The following is a 21,795-nucleotide window of genomic DNA, read 5'->3' as shown; positions in this document are numbered from 1 at the left end:
TTAAGTGACTGTGCATGCGATAAAGACATGCTCTGTCAATGAGAACACCAATGATATCGTTGAACACAAGCAAAGTAAATGTTTGGGTACCAATGTCAATGACAGGAATCTTTACATATATATATATATATATGTATATATATATATATATATATATATATATATATATATATATATATATATATATTTACATATATATATATATGTATATATATATATATATATATATATATATATGCGGCAATATGATTTCTCTCTATATGTATATATGTATATGTATATACATATGTAGATAGAAAGATTAGAAACACCAGCAATAGCTCATGATTCTATGGACTTGTTCTTAAACAAAATTATGCCAAGCGTGCTAGATTTGGCAGCTTACCAAGTGCCCAAAACTTTACGAGGCGTCGGATGAAATCTAAACTGCACAGTAGTAGTTGTTGACACGTTTGACACGTCTTTGATTGGCATGACCAAAGTTCACGTTGCCTCAGTCTATACATGAGTGGCTGCTTGGTCGAATCTTCACGGCAATCATCTTTTCAGCTCACCTTTATTCAGACTAACTCATATTATTATTATATAGTAAACTCTGCTGGCGAACTGTATAGTATTGTTTGTTTGTAGCTGGCAAAACTCTTTGCTCCTCCAATTTTTGTTTAAATCTCTCCGTGTATTATTTCTTTTTGCATGTTGATATATTTTATCTAATATAAATATTTCTACAAGCTGGCCTCGAACCACAGCATGACAGCGCGTGGAATGTGGAAGGATGTTATTCACGCCTGTTTGTCTGGGCCTTAACTCAAGTGCATGTGGAATTGCTTTGAACGGTCCAGTTTGTCGTAGCTCTCATCGCCATCCAGGTTTCTGTCCACGCTGCCGACACGTGACCTGTGATTTTTACCATCCTGAACAAAGATGGTGTCGTACTTTTGAGCTTGGTTCTTTTGCAGCGAGTGGTCGCTGATGTGTTCGTATCGACCGTCATTAGTCATCGCTGTGTCTGTGTTCATGACGGGTCGGTTGGCTATGACGTCGGGTATGTTGCGATCCTGGAGCGGCCGAGGCTGTGGCGGCGCCATCTGCTGGCCCTCGTTCAATTTGAAGTAGTACGGATCTTCTGGCGGATGCTGGGCGGAGCTGCCACAGCCGGTGGGGGCGCGCTGCACTTGATGTGGTGTGTCCACCACACGAGTAGTCCCAACCATAGAGCCATGGTGATGCGGCAGGTGATACTCGTGGTTGACAGCCTGCGTCAAACCCTGCCGCGGTTGGCTCGGCGGGAAGGGATGGTGAACATCCCCTTCAGGTCTTCCCTTGATCAAACCCATGTAGCCCCCTACATTGCCGCCATCGTTCCTTCTACTGGCGCCGTTGTCTGCAGTGTTGTCTGCGCTGCGGATCGGGAAGGCCTCGGACTTTGCGTACGGTATGGCGTGAGGTGTACGACCTGTCTGCGTGGTCTGTGCTGGTACGTGGTGGGTTGGTCCGGCGTAATGGTGATGTTGCGAGATGTTGGTGTCCCCGTGTTGTCCTTTCTTACCTTCGGCAGGCTGGCAGCATGGCTGTATGGGGTTGGCACATGTACACACAGCTCCTAAAATGCAAAAAGAAAAAGAGGAACGAAAGACTACGATGACAGGCAATTTATCAATCAGTTGCAATAATAGCCAACAAATTTATTCTTTATTGTCTTCTTTTTGTCTAATATGAAGGAATCGGGTTTTTTTTTTTATTGCATCACTATAGATACTTCAATGACTGTAGGGAAGCATTCCAACATATTTCAAGAATAAATCTCAAAGATTATAATCTACTTGCAAAGAAGTAGGGTCTACTTCCGTGCAAATTGTGAGTTTTATTACAAAATTAGATGAAGAAGAGTTGCAAGAACATTGCTTCTTATTATAGGTCGTAGTGGGTCTTTTCAACCACAGCAGAAAAACAATTTCTCAACAACGCTCGATGATTAAACCGTTATGCAATAATTAGGCACTACATTTAGTATTACGGCAATTCTTCATGGGGGGGGGGGGGTGGAAGGTGGGGGAGGGAGGGGGAAGAATCTGCTGCTAGTCAGTCATGAGATAGAAATAACAAACTACGAGGCTCAATGAATTGTATGACCAACCTTCAGATCAGCACTGATATAAGGAACACCAGGGAGGTGGGAAGAGACACAAAGGAAGAAGAGGGGAAAAATTTGGACTCTTTCCCATCGTAATTGTTCAGGAAAGACTGTCCATGTCAAATTTGCCTCTGACTGTTTTTCTTCAAACGTCATTCGAAGTGTTGTCCCTGCTGTTCCTTATTCACATGCCTACATACATTGGTGTATTAGCGCATTACTGTTGGTTGAAAGGAAATGCAATTACATTTCCAAATATGCTTACTTGAAAGGCATATCTTTCATTAACACGGTTTGTAGATTTATCACAAAACCTTACAATCCAACAACTTCCGATGTGACGAGATGGAGGAGCCATTTTACTGTATATGTTTTCATAATTTGATCATTATGTGGAAATTTGCTTGCATTTTCGGTATGGTGACTTCCATGCACTGTCATGTGCGTATTGCGAGAAAGGCAAGCTGTTTCTCTTAGCATGTCATGAAGCTTTTCTGAACGTCAAACAAGAAGACTGCGACGAAAGTATAAGAAAAAAGTGTAGCCTTCAACTTGCACTCCTAACATCGGATAATCGTTATCATTTCAAACCACATTGATATGCCAAAGATAGCAACACGTCATAAAATATGGTCTAATAAAGAACTGAAGTCGTTATAAACCCGAGATGAAACCGTGGCTTGCCATGGTGATGTTAGTTTATTACCAGCCTTTATCATTGTTTCATTTTCTTTTGTATAAATCAGTATAGCAGCAGCACGATTCGCAGATTGATATTGTATATAGTAAACAAAGGCATCGTCATTACGGAATGGAATATTTTCTGCCAAAGTAAGTTTTACCATGGATATAGAGAATATGTGCTTAATCAGCTAATCTCGTCCACAGAACAAGTATTTCAACATTGTTATATTTTGACTCTTTGCTTATTAAATCAGCTTTCCTTGTCTCATGGGAGTCTGTTAGGATTGTTTTCTTGTTGAAATAAGTCAAAATATTGATTGGACTTTGAAACGCGAAATATAAGAATAAGTGAAAAACTCCTGATACTATAAGATCATAATTTGTTCGTTTGATTTTTGTTGGTGGTGGTGTTGGCGTAAAGCCCACGACGAGGGCGCTCTATAGGCTGGTCCCTCGGCTTCAAAGAGATTTTTCTCACTACATACCAGTCAGTCCGCAGCACCCGATAATTCGCTCGTATTTATTCAACTCGTATGCAAGCCCGCTTTAGGCTTGCATACGTAATGAGCTGCGTAAGGGGATTTTGTCCTTGGGCTTTCGGCAACAAAAATACACCTTATGGTCACAAATTTGGTATCAAATTCAAGGAAAATATGTAAACTATCGTCACATGTTACTCAAATTATTGTAAATGAAAAATATCATAGCGTAATTTGAGCTTGAAAAATGATGAAAAAAGTAATTCGTGCAGTACACTTTCAAGACGTCAAAAAAATACCAAATTCACCTTGCGTCTCAATGAAAATGCTTTATTTGGTAGTCCATCTCCTAATCTTTGTATCCATGTAAATATCTTGACAATTTGTTGCTTCATCCGGTCAGGAACCAGTAAAATATACATCGATGTCAGTGCTGATCAGCTTGAAACCGTGCAATCTCAAGAGTAAGCTCTCTCATTGGACAGCGCCTGCACTCAGCGCTTGCATTACGTCATTGCGCTGCTACATAACGGTTTCATGCCACTTGCGGTTTCTTGGCACGCGTGTAGTTCAAGCGCTGAACGCACGCACTGTCCAATGAGAGAGCTCTTTCGCGCCACTGTACACTTTGTGCGGAGCATACTTCCGGCTTAGGAGTGAATTTTACAGACAAAAACTAGTATAAATCATGCTTGCGTCTCCTTGACTCCAATATATGATGAGCATCTAAGTTTCCTCTCTACGAAAAAGCCAAAATCAGAAACAACCGTTTCTTAATCCGGTCAGGAACCAAAAAAGAACTTTAGACGACAAAATCTTCCGTGAAAATCAGGTAAAATTTACGCAAATTCAACTGATTATATAGTCATGATAAGATCTGATGTTATAGGCAAATTTAGTATCAAAATAAAGATCAAAGTCTGGAAAACAATTTACCGTGACTTGTAGCCATGACGAATGTATGTACAAGTCGCTACACTGTGAAAAACATAGCCCTATCAAAGTCTCGCAAAATCTCGCACGACGAGACACCTTTCGAACGCAAAGATCGTCAACGAGAGTGCTGAATAAATCTTGCCGGATCGGCTCATTAGCGTATGTGCTGCGGACTGACTGATACCTTCTCATTGCAAACTCTTTGCTTGACCTGGTCTTCAAAAAACCTACGAGGGCGCACTTTAATAACAATTGGCAATCACCGAACTGGATCACTATCCTGCGGTGGCCGACATATTCCTTATATAGAAAAACGTTCCTTGGTACGTGACGCGACAGATGTGAAAGATGTGTGAAGGATGATAGGCCTTACCCACAGCCCTATCTTTTTTTTCCTTTTTTTGGGGGGGGGGGTGTTATCTCTCTTTCTTCTTCTTTTCCTTCTTAACATGCCCTTAATATGACGTGTATCTGATATCATCTCTATAAGGTTGTACGGCGGCCTAGTGGCTTATCCTGGCACTGATATCATGATCCACGTGATCATCTGATATTTATCTGCCGACGAAATATCAGCGATATCGATGCCAGGTAAAAATGGCATTAATAAACCCGCCATAACCCGCAGGCCGCCTGAAATGAGGAAAACATTCATGTGAGTTTGGCAAAGGTTAACCCCAGATATAACTGCATAATATCATAAGTTTGGGTCATCAAGATTCAAAACACCTTGTACTGCCATGACAGAATCAAAGCTTACACCAATTTTCCCTCTGTTGAAGTAACAAGCTTTAAGATCCACATTAAACCATGAATTCTGCAATATCTTGGTGTTTAAAATGTATTGTGGGAATATATTCATTCTAAATGTACCGATAATTGTGTTCTTCCACAATGAAACTCAAACTCAAATGAAATTTATCTTTACCACATGTCCCCCCCCCCCAAAAAAAAAAATAAAATAAATAAATAAATAAATATATGAAGAGTTTGTTTGCAAAAACCGATAAGTCCATATTTGCCAAATGGAGATATTTGCGATTAAAGGTCAAGAAAAATAAAGAGAATAATAAGAAAATTGTTGCTTCTTTTGACCATAACTTCAAGAATATACCTTTATATGTAGTGTCCGATATATCATTTAAAAGGTATTATTTTGTACTTTATGACAGAGATCGTACTTCAAAATCTTCAAAAATGGACTTATTGGTTTTTGCAAACAAACTCTTCATATATATGTATACAACGGGACCCTCCTCAATGATATCTAATAGTGAATCAATCTAAATACAAATTCAAGGTATGAAACTATAACTCATTGCCCACACTTTACAGAAAACCCCATCCGATTTGCTTCAGTGGTCAAAGAGAAATGAGGAGTTTTGTAGAGGATGTCAGAAGTCTCTTCCCTCCAAGTTCTGTCTATTGTATTCACACACAAGAGCATCGAAGTGCTAAACTTGGAAGAATCAGACTCATGACATGCTTTACAACAATCCCCATTTCTTTGTGACCGTTTAACCAAATTGAATGGGGTTTTCTGCAAAATAGCACTAAGATGTTATATTTTAAGACTCTGAAGTAGCATTTAGACAATTTAATCATGGGTGTTATCAATGCGAAAATCTGATCGTATTTTTGGGGGACATACTGTAGGTCTATATGTTTGTTTTGAGTTTTTGAGTTATTTTTTTTTTTTGTAATTCTGTACTTCATTACATTAGCCCTTCCTGCAATTAATATTTTTTGTCAATATTTTGATATAAGATGATCAAGTATTATTTGCAGAAAATGCAGAAAATAGTCCTTCCAGAAATAAGGAAGTAAACCAACCAGCCAACCAACAGCATTGAATTCATGCCAACACGAAACGCTTTTAGTTAGAAAACGCTCTTCACAAAATCATCATTTGCCTTAGAATTAGCTAAAGCCAGACTGTGCTCATTCGTCACTGAGCGTTCTGTAAGCGTTCAGTAAACTGGTATTTGTGTTTCAGGCTTTCATTGACTGTCATGAAGATAAACTCACTCATTACTAAGTGCTCAGAATTGGCACGATTTTAAGAGCCTTGTTACACTGCACATGACCTAGTCATTTTCTTTAGAAAAAAATTAATTTATGTTCTGATTTTGAATAATGTAATATTGATATTAGTGACTGAAAGACGAAGAGATAAAAAAAAAATAATAATAATAATAATAATGATTATTATTATTATTATTATTATCATTAATATTATAATGATACTACTACTACTACTACTACTACTACTAATAATAATAATAATAATAATAATAATAATAATGATAATAATAACAATAATAATAACCGCGATAACCGCTCTTCATATTTCTTTCGTGTGATGATTTAAATCTTTGTCAACCTTTGGAAGCTTCAGCACGATTTTCCACAGGTTTAAATGTATATTTGACCCTCTCCATGAGCATAATATGAAACATATGAATGGAAATCAGTTTATATTTTATCTCTCATATCTTCTGTATTATGATCAAGTAAAATACTCGTACTTAAACAACATTATAAAAAGACCAGGGGTAGGGTGGGGGAGGACTAAGATTTGTATAGTATCATCGGCTTTTCCTTCTCAAAGCAGGTTATCTAATCTCACGCCAATCTTTTTACGCCTACCACCACAAACTCGTGCCATGGAGAAAGTCAGCGACCTTTTTACACCATCTTGACGTTTTCACTTTCGTTACCATGGTTACAGTGACTACTTCGAATTATAAGTTCTTGCGTCGATTCATATTACTTAAGTGCGATCGCGTTCCTTGATTAAGGCATATATTCGTCGATGATGACGTGAATTGAATATTCAGGCAAATTCAATCTTAAAATCTGGAAAGGGCATCTCGGTTGTTTCGCGATTTTTAAGGTCTTAAAATGCTCACACTTGTTCTAATTCGTACATAATTATTCGATTAGGATGACTTGCGAATCATGAATATTATGAAAGTTTCACAAGAAATTAGAGACACTAGACAATGTCTTTGATTTTGTGAAATAGTTCACTTAAGTATTTTAAACGATTGATTTAGAACTCGTTAACCATTTTGAAACAAGATCAATGTTACCTTTTCTGCTTTCCATAATCATTTCAAAGGCCATTTGGCGCCAACCCTATTGAAAACATTGTCTGCTGTATGCATATCAAGCTTAATGCGCACCTCTAATTAATCGTATTTGTTTGTGCTTTCGGTCGTCGGTTTTAAATCTTTATCATTCGTTTCTTACACGTTGTTTTCACATTGCGTGTGACTTCGTTGTCTGTGTCCTCATCAAAATTGAGTTGTGCAGTATCATGAAACAAAAACCAATAAATCAATCACATGAAATCTCATATCAATGTCATAGCAGAACATCTAGCTCTACTTTTGGTCTCACTTGACATGATGTACGCAGTGGTACATGTTTTGACCACTTGGGGTATATACTAGTGAAAGTCAAAATCATTGTCCTGCTTTTCTCTGGAGGGGTGTGACACCTTTAAAAACTTGCGTTATTCATAGTTCGTTTCGCGGAGGCTCCAATTATTCACCGAGCGAACCTGACCACAGGATGTGCCTCATTAGCTCGCGTTCCCGATTTTTCAGCAAACTGCCAATCAGAGTTAAGAGTCACTTTGGAAACAAAAGTGTCTCCCTCGTTCTACTCAAACCCTACTCAATTATGTTTGTTCTACGTGGTCAGCGTGTGAGCACAACAGGCAATATATCAATAAAACTTATTGACATACAAGGCTGTTTCTTTTTTCCCAAAAACTTCAGTTTTGAATACTAAACTGTTTCCCTCGTTGAGCTCATCCCCTTTTAAGTCAATGATTTTTGTCCTACGTGGTCGGGGTGTGAGCAGAACAGGCAAGGTATCATACATTTATTGACATACAAACCTTTTTTTTTCCAAAAAAAACAACAACAAACAAACTTCAGTTTGAAATATAGCAATCTGATATTCTGTGACTATTTTAAAACTAACATTTTGAGCTTTGTATCGTAGTTCAGAATAGATATAGCACTTTCAATTTGTAAATCCTCTAAAGGTAACATTTATAACAATAAGACCATCTTAACTCCTTGTGGTATACCAGGTAAAGTTTCTTTTTGTACAACTAACCGTTTGGCAATGACCAAGAGGCGATATTTTGCTTCATGATTTAAGAGTGTATAAAATGTTCACAAAGGAGTGCAGGATTCGTATAATCATCTGCGTCAGACCTTACTTTATGACAACGGGTACTCAAAGTCAATATTCCACTTTGCATGGGGAGGGAAGATTACGTAATGGCGTATAAATAGATTCGAGATGTATAGGGGGCAGGAAGAACGTTGTGGTGCGCTCATTTAGGCTGAAATCCCTCGCTGATCTATCACTGACGCAAATTGTGTCACGCTTGTCAAGAGTTCAACTTCTGTGTTAGACGAGGATGTCAACTGACGTAAACAGGCAACATCATGCAAGGCAGAAACTTGGTGCGACTTCCCATGTCATAATGCCGCTGATCTATTCTCTTCCATTCTATTTTCAAACGCCGGCACTCTATCTTTGGCTGCTTCAACAAATTCTACAGAATTTTATTCTCATCCGGCGTACTATATCAATGCAGCGCAAGGATTTGTTTCTATCACATTATTTTTTGGCGATATACAAGCATAAGCGAGATGAAACATAGCGCGCGGTTGTTGTAAGTTTTTTTCTTTATAATGAATAGTTACATATTTGATTGCTATCATTGGTACTATCATTATTATTACTCTTCATCTCATTGTTAAATTAAGTAGACATGAACATATGAACAAGGAATATAAAATTTGAACATAACCTGATATTGTATATATATATAGAGAGAGAGAGAGGGAGAGAGAGACGTGTGTATGTTGGTGCTTGATTTGTGTTAACAACTCGAAACATCTTACCAATTTATTGCAATATGTGTGACGAACACGCTATTTGCCTGGTCTCGTATTGTTTACATATGTGCACAAATGTTAAAAAAAGAACTCGTGATTATGTATTTTTCAAGAGTATGGAAGCAAAGCTTCATAGTGATATAAGAATCCATTTGATGAACGTTCAAATAACGAAATTCGTTGAATTTGGTACTGGGATGCAAAGGGATACTCGCCATGCATGTTTGACGTTTACACTGTACGATAATAACTTCGCTGTTGAATTTACTCAACAAAACTAAACAAATTAGATTTCTGCACACCGCCACTCTTTGAGAAAGCATCAGCCGTTTACAAGATTTGTCACGTAAAGGACAGACGAGGAGAAAAGAAAATCCGTACTGTGTAATTAAGCTGTATTCTCTCTTTCGTCTCCCTCTTACTGCTTAATCACGTTATCGACTGGAATTTAACCGATTCATCTACTCCCCTCTCTGTGTATGTCGTTCTTTCGCTCTTCCTGCCTTCCTCTTCTTTCATCACGCAATCACTGACTCGACTTGAATGCGAGCAAGTCACTTTCCTCTGTCTGTCCTCTCCCTCCTCTTCCTTTCTGTTTCCCATCCCTCAATCATTCAATCGCCTCGAACGTCAGCGAGTCTAATTGATAGTTCCCGGGAAATCACAGTAATACGGTCGACCTCTGTTGGATTAAAGGCGTATTACTTTGGCAGCTATCAAACGAGTATCGGAGATTAGTACATTGAACACTCCCTGTCATAATATGGGTATCGATGTCTTGGCTAAATTTAGAATTTTGTTTCTCATTATGACAACATTACCATCTCCCCTGATAATCCTACCTCCGTATTCGCTGAACGGCTGAGCGTTGATATTTTTTTTTTTCCAAACAACGTTTGGCTTTACTTTTCTCTGAGAGTTGTATGGACGATTTCATACGTATTTGAACACATCCATCGTGTATTTTATTAACATGTTATTACTCTCTATGCTTTGAATACTCCTTTATATATTCCACAGATTGCAACAAAATGAAGTATGTTGTAAATTTTCGGCATTGTTCAGCACAATGAGCTCCTAAAAATCCTCTGGGAATGGAATCAAAGGTCATAATTATATTTGTTTGTTCTAGTATTCTATAATCTTTATTTTCATATTTGCCAGTAAACTTCAGTCCCCCTTTAAAGTATAAGCAGAAGAGAATTCGGGTTAAGTGCTTGTGTTTCTCTGTATTTGTTGCCGTGATGTAAATCTGTTATGAACTATTTCATTCATAAATAGATCTTTGTTTTCTTTGAATGCGTAGCAATACAGAAAATACCTTATGTAGGTTTTGAAACGACAAGACTTGGTTTGAATGAATGTGCTTTTCAATATTTTGCAACGTATTTGAGATTTTATATAAAGATTGACAATTGTTAATATATATATATGTGAGTTACCATGAGAAATGTATCATTCATAATCACTGTTTTAATTTACATTTTGTTAATCACACATGACTTTCAAAAAATGGAAAAAAAAAAAACCGACTGCATTTGACCTGGAGGAAACTACGCAATTTAAGAAAATTTGTCACTGGTGAATAACTGTGCACACTTTTGAAGAAAAGGATAATGGATACGCTATCTCAATAAAATATTCCACGTTGAATTCAAGCAAAACAACATCAGTTTTATACACAAAAGGTATAGTTGTCTTGAAGCTGGCATGCCAAACTTTCTGTTTGGTGAACACAAAGTTAACAATGGATCAAAGCCTATACCTCTCTGTCCCTCTGTTTTTAAACCAATGTCATGAATGTATTCGTCACTATGGATATTAAAAAGGTTTATTTTGCTGAGGGTAGCTTTATATAGAAGATTGTTGCTTTAAAACAAAAAGGAAGCAAAGCATATTACAGGGAGAGTAAGGCTTGGCAGCGTAAAATGGGGAGAGGGATCAGAGAAATAAAACCCTCATATCTTACCGTTGCCACCTGCTGCGCACTTTTCTCCTGGCGTGGCGTATCCGTTATGTGCATGAGGAAGCGTGAAACTGTTGCAAAGAAAAAGGAAATGCGCTAGTAATGTTACAAAGCAACAGCAAGGGGGAAATTAACCAAGCACAGCAAAAACAAACATACTCATTCAAACGACGCAACGTCGTGATAAGATTATGAATAAATGTTCGCTTAAATCAGTCAAATGATTGACGAAATTCGATCTGCAATGGTGCGGAGAATAGGAAGTTAAATTTGCAGTGCAAAGCTGCATTCTCAAATTGCAATACATAATTATATCATGTGATTATAACGGTACTTCATATTCAGATACGTTTACAAATTCCCTTCAGGATCAACATTGAGAACATATTTGTCGTGATCGCGTTGACTTCCACGATTTCTCTTACACCCTCACCTGTGCTGTGATCGTTCACGATCTCGACGCCGCCGCCACACGCAGTAGATCACGAGGCTGATGACCGTGACTGTTATCGCGATGAGAATGGCCATGCCAATGAAGGCAGCGGCCTTGTAAACACCGAGCATTCCTACTGACCCTGAAAAAGAAAGAAAGAAAGAACTGAAACTGAATAATAATGACGAAAGAGTGGTTTAATTTCGTACCGGGTATTTGATCACGAGCTTGTGATTCTGTTTTTTATGCTGCAGTAACGCATGAATGTATATTGTTATTATTATCACAATTACAATGATAAAAATAACAATGACAATGATAATAAGAACAGTAATAATAAGTAATACTAATATTAATACTAAAAATTTCATTGTAATCTAAATTATCATTACTATTATCATTATCATCATCATCATTATCATCATCATTATCGTTATCATTACCATTTATTATGACTGACGCTAACATCGTATCATAATCCATTATCATAATAATGATCTGTTCTAATGGCAATCCAGTGGCAATCAAAGATGTTATAAGAAAGATAAACACAAGAAAGAGATAACAACATAATCATGATTAATTGAATGTGGAATATCAGCATTTTTTTTTCTTCGTATACAAGCCCTGAGAATATAATGGCTATATATGTTAGGGGTTATTACTAAAAAATTGATGTAAGATCTAAAGCATTAATTATTAACACTTGACAATACATCTACAGAATTTATCAGATGCAATGTTACACTTATAATGTAACACGTACTTTCAGACAAAAACGGGATATTGCTAAAATGGTTTATGCTCTATCACAGCGATCATGATAAAATAACGAAAATATGAAATTATAGCATTGTTTCATTCACATAAAAGCAAAACTTTTAATAGAAATCATGGCAAGTTTTGCGACTCCTGATTAAGTATTACTGTAGAGAAAAATCTTGATGTTGGAACCAATTAGGGTCCCCTAACCGCAGTACCAGACAACGTCGTTTTTTCAAGTTAACAATGAAGGTAATATGTCATTTCCATGGATTCCCTCTCTTTTTAAACTAATTACAGGCATCCTATCAACGCAGGTGTCCATGCTTAAAAGATGTCACAGTTTTCTTAGAATCGATAGGAAGAAAGGAGATTTTCATTATATGCAAATGACATCAGGTGAAGAGAAAATAACGTTTAGGATTTTGCCTAAACAGCGACTGGAGACAGAAAGAAAAGCGGATGTTTGGTTTTGTGAAAAGGAAACGACGAAAATTGACACTTCCCGTTCTTTCCACGGTATTAGAATGCGATATAGTTGCGACGAGTTAAGGCTAAAGGCTTTCCCCGAAGCCCTGCGTCGTAAAAGGATATGACAGTTGAGCCGAGGATTGTAACTTAAACATATTTGCACTTACGTACTTACACTTTCACTCCCTGTTTGCCTAGATATTATAATTTTTTCATTTTTTTTTTGTGTGTGTCTAAATAAATAATCATACTGGTTGTGGAATTCAAGCAAAATCAAATCGGATCAAAATAATATGTCTGAAGACGTAAAGAATTAATTAGATTATTTGAGTATTTTGTTGTCTTTTTTTTGTAGAAAAAAAAAAAGTCTAATACTTCCCTAACAGATTCTGTGTGATCAGGACCTTAGGTTGACTGCGATCATGCTGCATTCTATATCGTGGATCCTTCTTACCGTTCGAATTGCCGCCCCTGCATTTCTTGTCTCCGGGTGGGCAAGGGCTGGCGTCTGGGCGGCCGAGATTATGGAAGTCTGGGTCCTCTATCTCCGGTTCTTCGTGCTCGATCTCTGATTCGGGCAGCTCAGGTCGCTCCGGTTTCTCCGTCGGTTCCGGTTTCTCTGGTCGCTCCGGTCGCTCCGGTCTCTCCGGTTTCTCTCTATTATACTGCGGGCCTGCCGATATGAAGGAGAAATTTATTTAATATCGCATGATAAGTTTTATTTTTTTTTTTTTTTTTGGTCACATTCTAATATTCAAATCCGTAAGTGTGTGTGTGTGAGTGGGTACTATTTATATGCTATAACCATCCTAAAAAAAAACCAAACAAACATATGATTGTACAATGCAGGGCTTATGAAATTCATTATCATATTCATTTGAAGCAATGCTTCTTTTTTTTTTTAGAAATGAATAAGAAATTGCATACAAGTGTTCCGATATTATCTATAGAAATGATCTGACAGCTAGCTCCTTTTTATGTAAAAGAAAGTACAAGTACTACAGTGAAGGGAATATGGAATGTTCGCATACTAAAAAGACATACCATATAGGCCTAAATGATAAATAGACAGATAGATTGATTGATTGTGTGTGTTTGTGTGTGTGTGTGGTTGTGTCTTTGTCAAAGCAAGATGTGATAGGAATTCAACACAAAAACATACCTAGAGGTGGGCATCCAATGCCTTGTCTATCTATTCCAGTTGCCGTTCTGCAGAAAACAAAAACAAACAAACAGACAAAAAATACAAAAATTACTTAAATGAGCAGAACCTGCTGATCGTAACGACAGGAATTTTTCGTTTGCCTTGTGTGCAGAGTTGAAATACCCGGAGAACTAACCAATGTGAATAGTGCATAGACGAGATAAGTCTTTATATCGAGCTCTAACGCGCCTTCTCAATTAGATCACGTTCGGACTTCCGGATATCAATCAAATATTCAGGAACAAGACTGCAGCGTGTATCAGACTCCATGGATGTACCCCTGCCCCCCCCCCCCCACCTCCAGAAGAAGAAGAAGAAAGATATATATGATTGTGAAAATGCTTACCGGTGACGAAAAATCTCAAGACGAGTCAATAATAATGATAAAGTTATCTTGATCGCATATGATAAACAATGGTCTGATAGTCATAGCTTCATTTATTTCTGTCTGGCTATATCTCGAGATGGATACATCCCCTCCACACACACACTTACTTACATGCACATTACACACACACACGCACACACACACTGACACTCACTTCCTATTCGCGTCTTTTGAACGAGATAGAGCTGTTGTATTGTTGTCATGGTAATCACATCATCAATAATGGCTGCACGAGCTGACTATAGGGATGACATCATGCCACAGGAAGAACCTTATGCTGAGAGCACATTTAATATAATTCGATCACGACGACAAAGCCTCTGATATTTCGGGACGGTATCTCACACGGTCAGTCAGGAACTTATAGAGAAAGTTTAATGAAAGATCACAAATTTCTAACCCAAAATAAAAGTATTTTAGTGTCGCCATACTTCACCATTAGTAACGATATTTTTACCACAAAGATAGTACGATGCTCGAAAGATTATTATAACTACAAATTCTTCCATGCAGGTGAACAAGAAAATGTGATAGTACGTGATGTGTGTGACTTTTCAACAACCACAACAACAACAAAACAGCCCAAAGACAGGGAATGTTATCACCAGATCAAATAAAAAGTTCAGAGTGAAATTCAACATAAAGCTATATTGTTGTGATTATTCTAAAGGTTTTATCCATTTTGTAGAAATTTTCCATAACATGTTCTCAACATCAGGTTCGATGTTTAGCACCTTTATCAAAATCAACATGCTTTTGTCATGTGTGTGTGTGTGTTTACGCTTCTCATCAATATTCATATATTGTGAAAATTTCATTGAATTGCTAAATATGCGAGTTCCTAAAAACAAGTATACTTGTAGAGGTACGTAATTCTAGGCTTTTTTATCAGTGGAAATTAATAAAACAAACGTCTCGAACTAAGTGTTTAAATACGGTGATCGTATACTGTATTTACATATAGTTTATATATAATGCAGATAAATCATCTGAATGGGACATCTCCCACACGTTTCTTGACACTGAAACCATCTGCTCATAGAGTTGCGTGATGTCCAAATAAATGAGCACCAAAATAAAATTTTATTGACAGTCGTCAGTCCTGTATCATCCAATTGTACCTGGCTGTACCATCGTTGATGCACTTTCTCTTTCATAAAATAAATTATCTTCTTCCACCTCTTTCTTTATTCACAAATAGATCGCAAAACCAAAAGTAATGACGTTGATTGAATAGCGGGAGGTATACCTTTCGGGCAACGTGAGGATGAGTGGGATGTTAATGGAAACGGGCAGTCACGAACAGGTTCTGAGGCTATTATTGAAGACGTAATGAGTGCTGCGGTTGCGTCATTGCAGCATAATAGATAATGGTCATCACAATCATGACCATTATTGCTCTTCTTTGTTTCATTCAGTTTTACACGTCGTTTCAGCGAAAATAATTAAGCGTCTTAAAGACTTCCTAAAATTACCATGGAATTTTTTTTTTTCAACGGTCACATACACATTCTCGGTGATTTTAACAAAGGCACTCTAGGTGGTGATTTTAACATGAGTGGTAATGTATTATTTTCATAACCTTTGTCAAATAATTTTGATATTCAATTCTGGTATCTGATTAAAATCATTATATTTCCGTATGTTTGTAATCGTTAAATTACCATATAAATCCTTTTCATAACCCATTTCATCAATGTATTTGTAACAATAATATATAGTCGAAGTGAAAACCTGATTTGATCCACTGATTTATATGAGCAATAACTTTTTTTTTTCCATTTTCATTTTTCAAGTCATTGGTAAATATATATTTAATTTTCATTTTATTTTTCATTTTATCGTTTCTGCATGCTACAAGTAATCAGCTATGATCCCTTTCGAAAATATACACATGGTTCATCATTATTCATGGCTCATTTTGCAATGAAAAGTAAGCAAATCATTGGGACATATATATATATATATATATATATATATATATATAGCGAAAACTTTGAGCAAAGATAATGGGTTTTCATCGGGATTCGAACCCGAGACCTCCGGATTACTAGACCGGCGCTCTACCGACTGAGCTATTGAAAGCCCTAGATCGGTGTTCGTCCCAAACGCTATTTCGCTATTTATTATTACAATTGTTTCTGGTCAGTTTTTCCTTCCTTGTTTCAATATATATATATATATATATATATATATATATATATATATATATACATATAATCGCATGTACATTAAAGTTGAAGTTGAATTCCAGATAACTGATTGTTTTTTTCGCCGTCACTGTAGTACACAACTGCGTTGTAAAACAATTCAAATTCAAATTTTACCAAGAGTTCTACGTTGAACATTTCACAGATGAAATACTGTTGTTTCTTTTTTATCGTGTTCATACAATCAGACTTACTATCAGTACATTCTAATATAACTAAGATTTAGTTGTACAATAGACTGATAACGGAATTTAAAAAACAAAACAAAAACATGCTGACTTAGAGCTACTGAGAATAAAGAAATAAATCGTGATCTGACTGAATTATGGCAGAATGTATTGTTGGGTGAAAGGCAGAAGACTGCGGTTAAATAAGCAATTAACTTTGGAAAAGACGAAAGCCTATAAATGCCATGGAGTTTGGACAGCGGAACTTTAACCCTCTGCCGCATTAATTTCCAGTCCATGAGTTTGTGTGTGGAATTTGTGCACATTTGTCTTATTGATGATTGGTTAATAAGAATTCATTATCATATTCTACACTTCTCAAGTAACTTAACGTAGTTTGATAGTAAGTGCGGAGGAATCTGAGATGATTATTGTCACACTCACCGGCATCTTGGATTCCGGCTCTCCGTGCAAACGATGAGCGCTGCAATTGTCAAACAGGCAACAAGAAATCTGGGATCCATGACACTCCCTTGTAAGTACAGACTGGGATTACACCTTCAACTCCGTTGGCAGATGCTACACCATGTGGAATATCCAAAACGTATATGTCCTGGCCGACTAACGATGAGCACTGCGACAGGTCAGAGAGCTGAGAGACAAAGGGCATGGATATAATTTCCGACTTGTCTCACTGATGCTAGAAGGGCGCTGCTCCGGAGTACATGAAAATTTTACTGAAAAGCTAGTCAATGCAGATTATTAAGTGGGGATTCATGTCAAGGATTTCTGACCCTTTGCTAAAAGCAAGTTCTGCTTATGCTGCTATGAATGACAAGGGACAAGGAATTGTGCCAAAGACAGACAGACGTGTACGCCCGTAATTCCACGTTCCTCCCGACCCGCTTTCTGAGTTACCCACGCACATCAGGATTCTGTGAGGAGTCCCAGCACAGTTTGGACGCTCGCAGAGTTCGTTCTGCACCCGCGCATTCTCGTTTGACGTAATGAGAACTATTTACGTCGTCTGCTCTCGATGAATCAACACGTTGACACAGTCATACAGAAGTGGATCGGACCACAGATAAAATTCTGCATCATTTTGATCCATGCACAAAGAAAAAAACCCAAAGTTCAAACAAAACTTTACGTATGTCAGTTAGAGAAATCAGCATTTAAGGTGATCTTTTCAAGCGTGCTGATTATAAAGACCTTACCACAACCGAGAAAAACGAGCAAACAAATATACAAACAAACTAACAAACAAACAATAAATTGGTAGAGTGATTGGTCGGCTGATGATCACCGTTCAAACTGCACCAACTGAAACTTTAGTGCTTGCAACTGGATCAAAAAATGGGACAGAGTGAATAAATGTCAGTGTGCACGCAATTCAAGAATCACGTGGAAGAAATTAGCCAGTTCGGGGTTCCCAGTTTGAGCATGAGCAGAAAAAGGTCATTTGTACCGAGAGACAGGTTGGTTTTTAATTTCACTGAGATAAGCATCTGTAATGCTATGATTATTCATGGATCCTTATAAATGGTGCCTGCCAGTACATCCACCTGACAGCAAGCCTGGTATTTAGCAATGTTAACAGAAAAAGTTTGTTAATGTATTCAAAACAGCACAATGAAATATATGTTTTCCAAGGTGTTGATTGACGAACCATTCTGGTCACTTCATCTACACAGGTTCATTCTTTGTTAGAATACGAGTTCCATAAATTGCTATGTTGGGCAAGCTGCTGGATTATGTCACTTTGAATTGAGTGAAGTGCCTAACCAACTGAGAAAAATGAAAGGTCATTTGTACCCATGTGCACATGAGCTATCTCCGAACTGGCTTGTTGAAACACGTCACGTGATAGAGGTTGAACCATGAAAACTGAACGTGAGATCTCTGCGTCCTCTTAGACATTGAACCTTTAGTAGGGCCTTCATTGAATTTCAATTAGAATACAAGCAATATTAGTTAACAATCATTTGTATGTGTGATGTAGAGAGTATGTTATAGCATGTATATTGTAACTGATCCTAGGGAAGCCCGACGAATGATAAAAATAACGCTGAACAAAGTTTACCGTATTGCCTTTATGATATCCTATTGCGTGTCACTCAAATTGGCATGAGTTATGGCAAGCCCTGATACTGTTGCAATAAATAGATCAATTTTTCGTGATCATTTGCCAAAAGTCCATGTCATCGTTCAACTACCGGATAGCAGAAATTACACTTCCCCTCTCTCCGGTACTCAAAATGTGGGACTATTAATCGGATCTGACATTTAAGTCATTGTGCGCGCTTTTGGTTTTGAACAAACCGCTCGAAGTTGAAATTCAATTGACTCTATTCATGACACACAAAACTATACGGCGAGTTCGTTGACAGATTTCATCAAGTTTAGATATAGTACTGTACCAGTTTTATTTTAGCCTAGGGCATCAGTGCCAACGTACATGTATATTCGTTAGCCAGGACATCAAGCCGACACGGTGAGGTTTTATATTTTACCAGAGATCTTTTGATAGCTATCTGTCTGAAGATATGAAACGAATTCAAAGAGGTTAATGTTTACTTACGACACGACTTACAGAGGACATCTTTTCTACCAAACGCAATCACTGGCCTTACTGCTGAAATTAGCTCTTCCTTTACAATATTGACAACACTTCATATATGATTTCATGTGCATTTGAGGTGTAGGACCATGAGAGGAATAAGGTGATAAGTGTACCTAAATACTGTTGTGGTTGAAACACATTGCATCATTTAGGCACTGTGACCTGCAGTGCGCGGTAAGGGAAACAAAACGAAAAAAAAAAAATGATCACGAATATTTGTCAGGGTTCTCGAAACTGGGCTAACATTGGTCATGGTTGAAATCCTTATGTTACAGTAGATAAATTAGTTCTATGTAGAAGGAGAAAAAGTTGTAAAATATCATTTCTGTACCAAATATTCACATTCAGTGAAATGAGGGTTGAGGAAAATATAACATAGCCTCGTTTGGAAAAGGTCAATGGTGAATATCGTGTAGACATAACTTTTCGATCCATAACTTTTGTTAAAAATAAAAATCTGAATTGGGACACTGCCACTTTTTTGCACCCTATAAAGTGGTAAATTGAGATAAGGAAGTCTCACTTAATCACTAGATTTGAAAACAATGAATAAAGATGAGTAATGATAAAAATTATGTCATCTACACATTTTTATCCTCAAACTCCGGATCATTTAGCAGTTATGATTAATCATCTTCAAGGGAAGAGTGTAGCTTAAGATCAAAGCAGTCGTGTGAACCATGCACATTTAAGCACAAATTCGCGGTTTCTGGGCGTTTGATATGCATGCACCACGATAAATGTATTGTGCATTCCAAACATAGCCGACATGATAAAAACAGCTTTAAACATCCAACGTTCTATTACTGGATCAGCCAAAACAGAGTGATAGTGCCAGCAGAGCTATTGTTAGCGTAATGTGACACAACTTGGATTTCATAAACTTTGGCAGTGAACGTTGTTTGACGTCAAAATAACCCAATGACAGTTACAAATAGCAAGCATAGTAGCAAGTACGTGTCACTATGTCAAAAAATTCCTATTATAGATAATGTACTCAGAGTATTATTGATATTAGGGTCGGTGCATGTGAACAAACACACAAACACACACACACACACACACACACACACACAGAACAGTGCAGTCGGAATTGAATGGAAGTGGAAAGATCCCTAAGTCAAGTTAAAGGGATGGTATAATTTTGGTTGAGACCTATAGGTTTCTTACAATTTTTTGGTGAGAAAACGAGAAACTTTTATATGAAAGAGCATGTAATTTCACAAGGACTTCAATGTTTATCAAATGAAAATTAGTTTTGACATGGCTGAGATATCCAAAACAGAGATATCTAATGAAAGATGGGACCCACCTTTTATTACGATTGCACTGTTTTACTTTTTTATGTCTCAGCTGATGCAAACTGATTTTCATCAAATAAACATTGAATTCTCCTCAGAATGTTATGCTCTATACTATTTCATAAATGGTTTCTTGGTATCTGGTTAAAAGAGTTTAAAGCCCAGTCCTCATCTCCACCAATACTATACCATCCATTTAAAGTTGACAACGACAGTATAATCCAGCAAAAAACAAATGAAAAAAAAAATCAAAATCGAAAGGGGGGAAAAGTTGCGTTTTAGAGGATCGATATGCAGTGCAACTGCATGTTGTCTTCTATTCATTCATAAAGCGTTGATCATAACTAATTTGGCCAAAAGAATATCTAAATATTTGTCATATATTTTACAATTATGTCTCTACTTTTTTTTTTCTTCAGATCACTTGGATGAGCAAAAGAACAAAACAGAAAAAACCCTTCCAAACCAAGATCCTGCCTGTGACATCTTCTGTCAACGGCTATCTAAGTATTGATATAATTAACAGAAGACGTTACAATGCACCTTCCCTTTGACTGATCATAACTAGCATGTGTTCCTGAAATGTCATTGTCAATAATGAGTATCTTAGCAATTGAATGAGTGACAAGAAAGGCTATCGGCGCGTCTAAGTGATCTGAAGACTGATAGAAGAAAAAATATCATAAAATACTTGATACGTATTTAGATATTATTTTGGCCACATTATTGGTCCTAAGTGATGTTGAGGATATCACAAATCAAGAGAAGTCAACGTGCTTTTGCATAGTTCCTTTAACGTGTCATATGTTTTCAAACATATTTATTGCTTAATATCGAAATTACATGAGATACCGATGCCACCAACTCAAAAATCTTCTGCTGATATCCACAAACATTTTAAAGTCAAATTCCTTTTATGAAATTGCATTAAAAAGTTGTTTTTATTGCAGCTACGTGGAATTCCAAGAAATGTAAGGTAGTATAATATACTGAGTTACTGCGAAGTGTAACAGTATTATAACGGAAAGATGTTACATCCGTTCTCTTGACAATGCAAATGATCATCGGTGTTTCAGCCATGTATGGTACCGGACACCTCCTACTAGCTA

General features: G+C 37.1%; 1 protein-coding gene and 1 non-coding gene across 2 annotated transcripts; both read right to left on the bottom strand.

Annotated features, from left to right (window-relative positions):
- Positions 1–803: 803 nt before the first annotated feature.
- LOC140238276 (uncharacterized) lies at positions 804–17,286 on the bottom strand. The gene is made up of 6 exons (XM_072318212.1): positions 17,207–17,286; positions 13,956–14,002; positions 13,248–13,466; positions 11,561–11,702; positions 11,131–11,198; positions 804–1,603 (listed from the first exon to the last, which is right to left on the bottom strand). Exons 1-6 carry the CDS (start codon positions 17,284–17,286, stop codon positions 804–806), a joined length of 1,356 nt encoding a protein of 451 aa, XP_072174313.1.
- Trnat-agu (transfer RNA threonine (anticodon AGU)) lies at positions 16,398–16,471 on the bottom strand. The gene has a single exon. It is a non-coding gene; the product is annotated as a tRNA-Thr (tRNA).
- Positions 17,287–21,795: the final 4,509 nt, after the last annotated feature.

The sequence above is a fragment of the Diadema setosum genome, chromosome 14 (assembly GCF_964275005.1).
Source record: "Diadema setosum chromosome 14, eeDiaSeto1, whole genome shotgun sequence".
Lineage (NCBI taxonomy): Eukaryota > Metazoa > Echinodermata > Echinoidea > Diadematoida > Diadematidae > Diadema > Diadema setosum.
The sequence above is the reverse complement of the archived record's forward strand: the minus strand, read 5'-3'. Positions and strand labels throughout refer to the sequence as shown.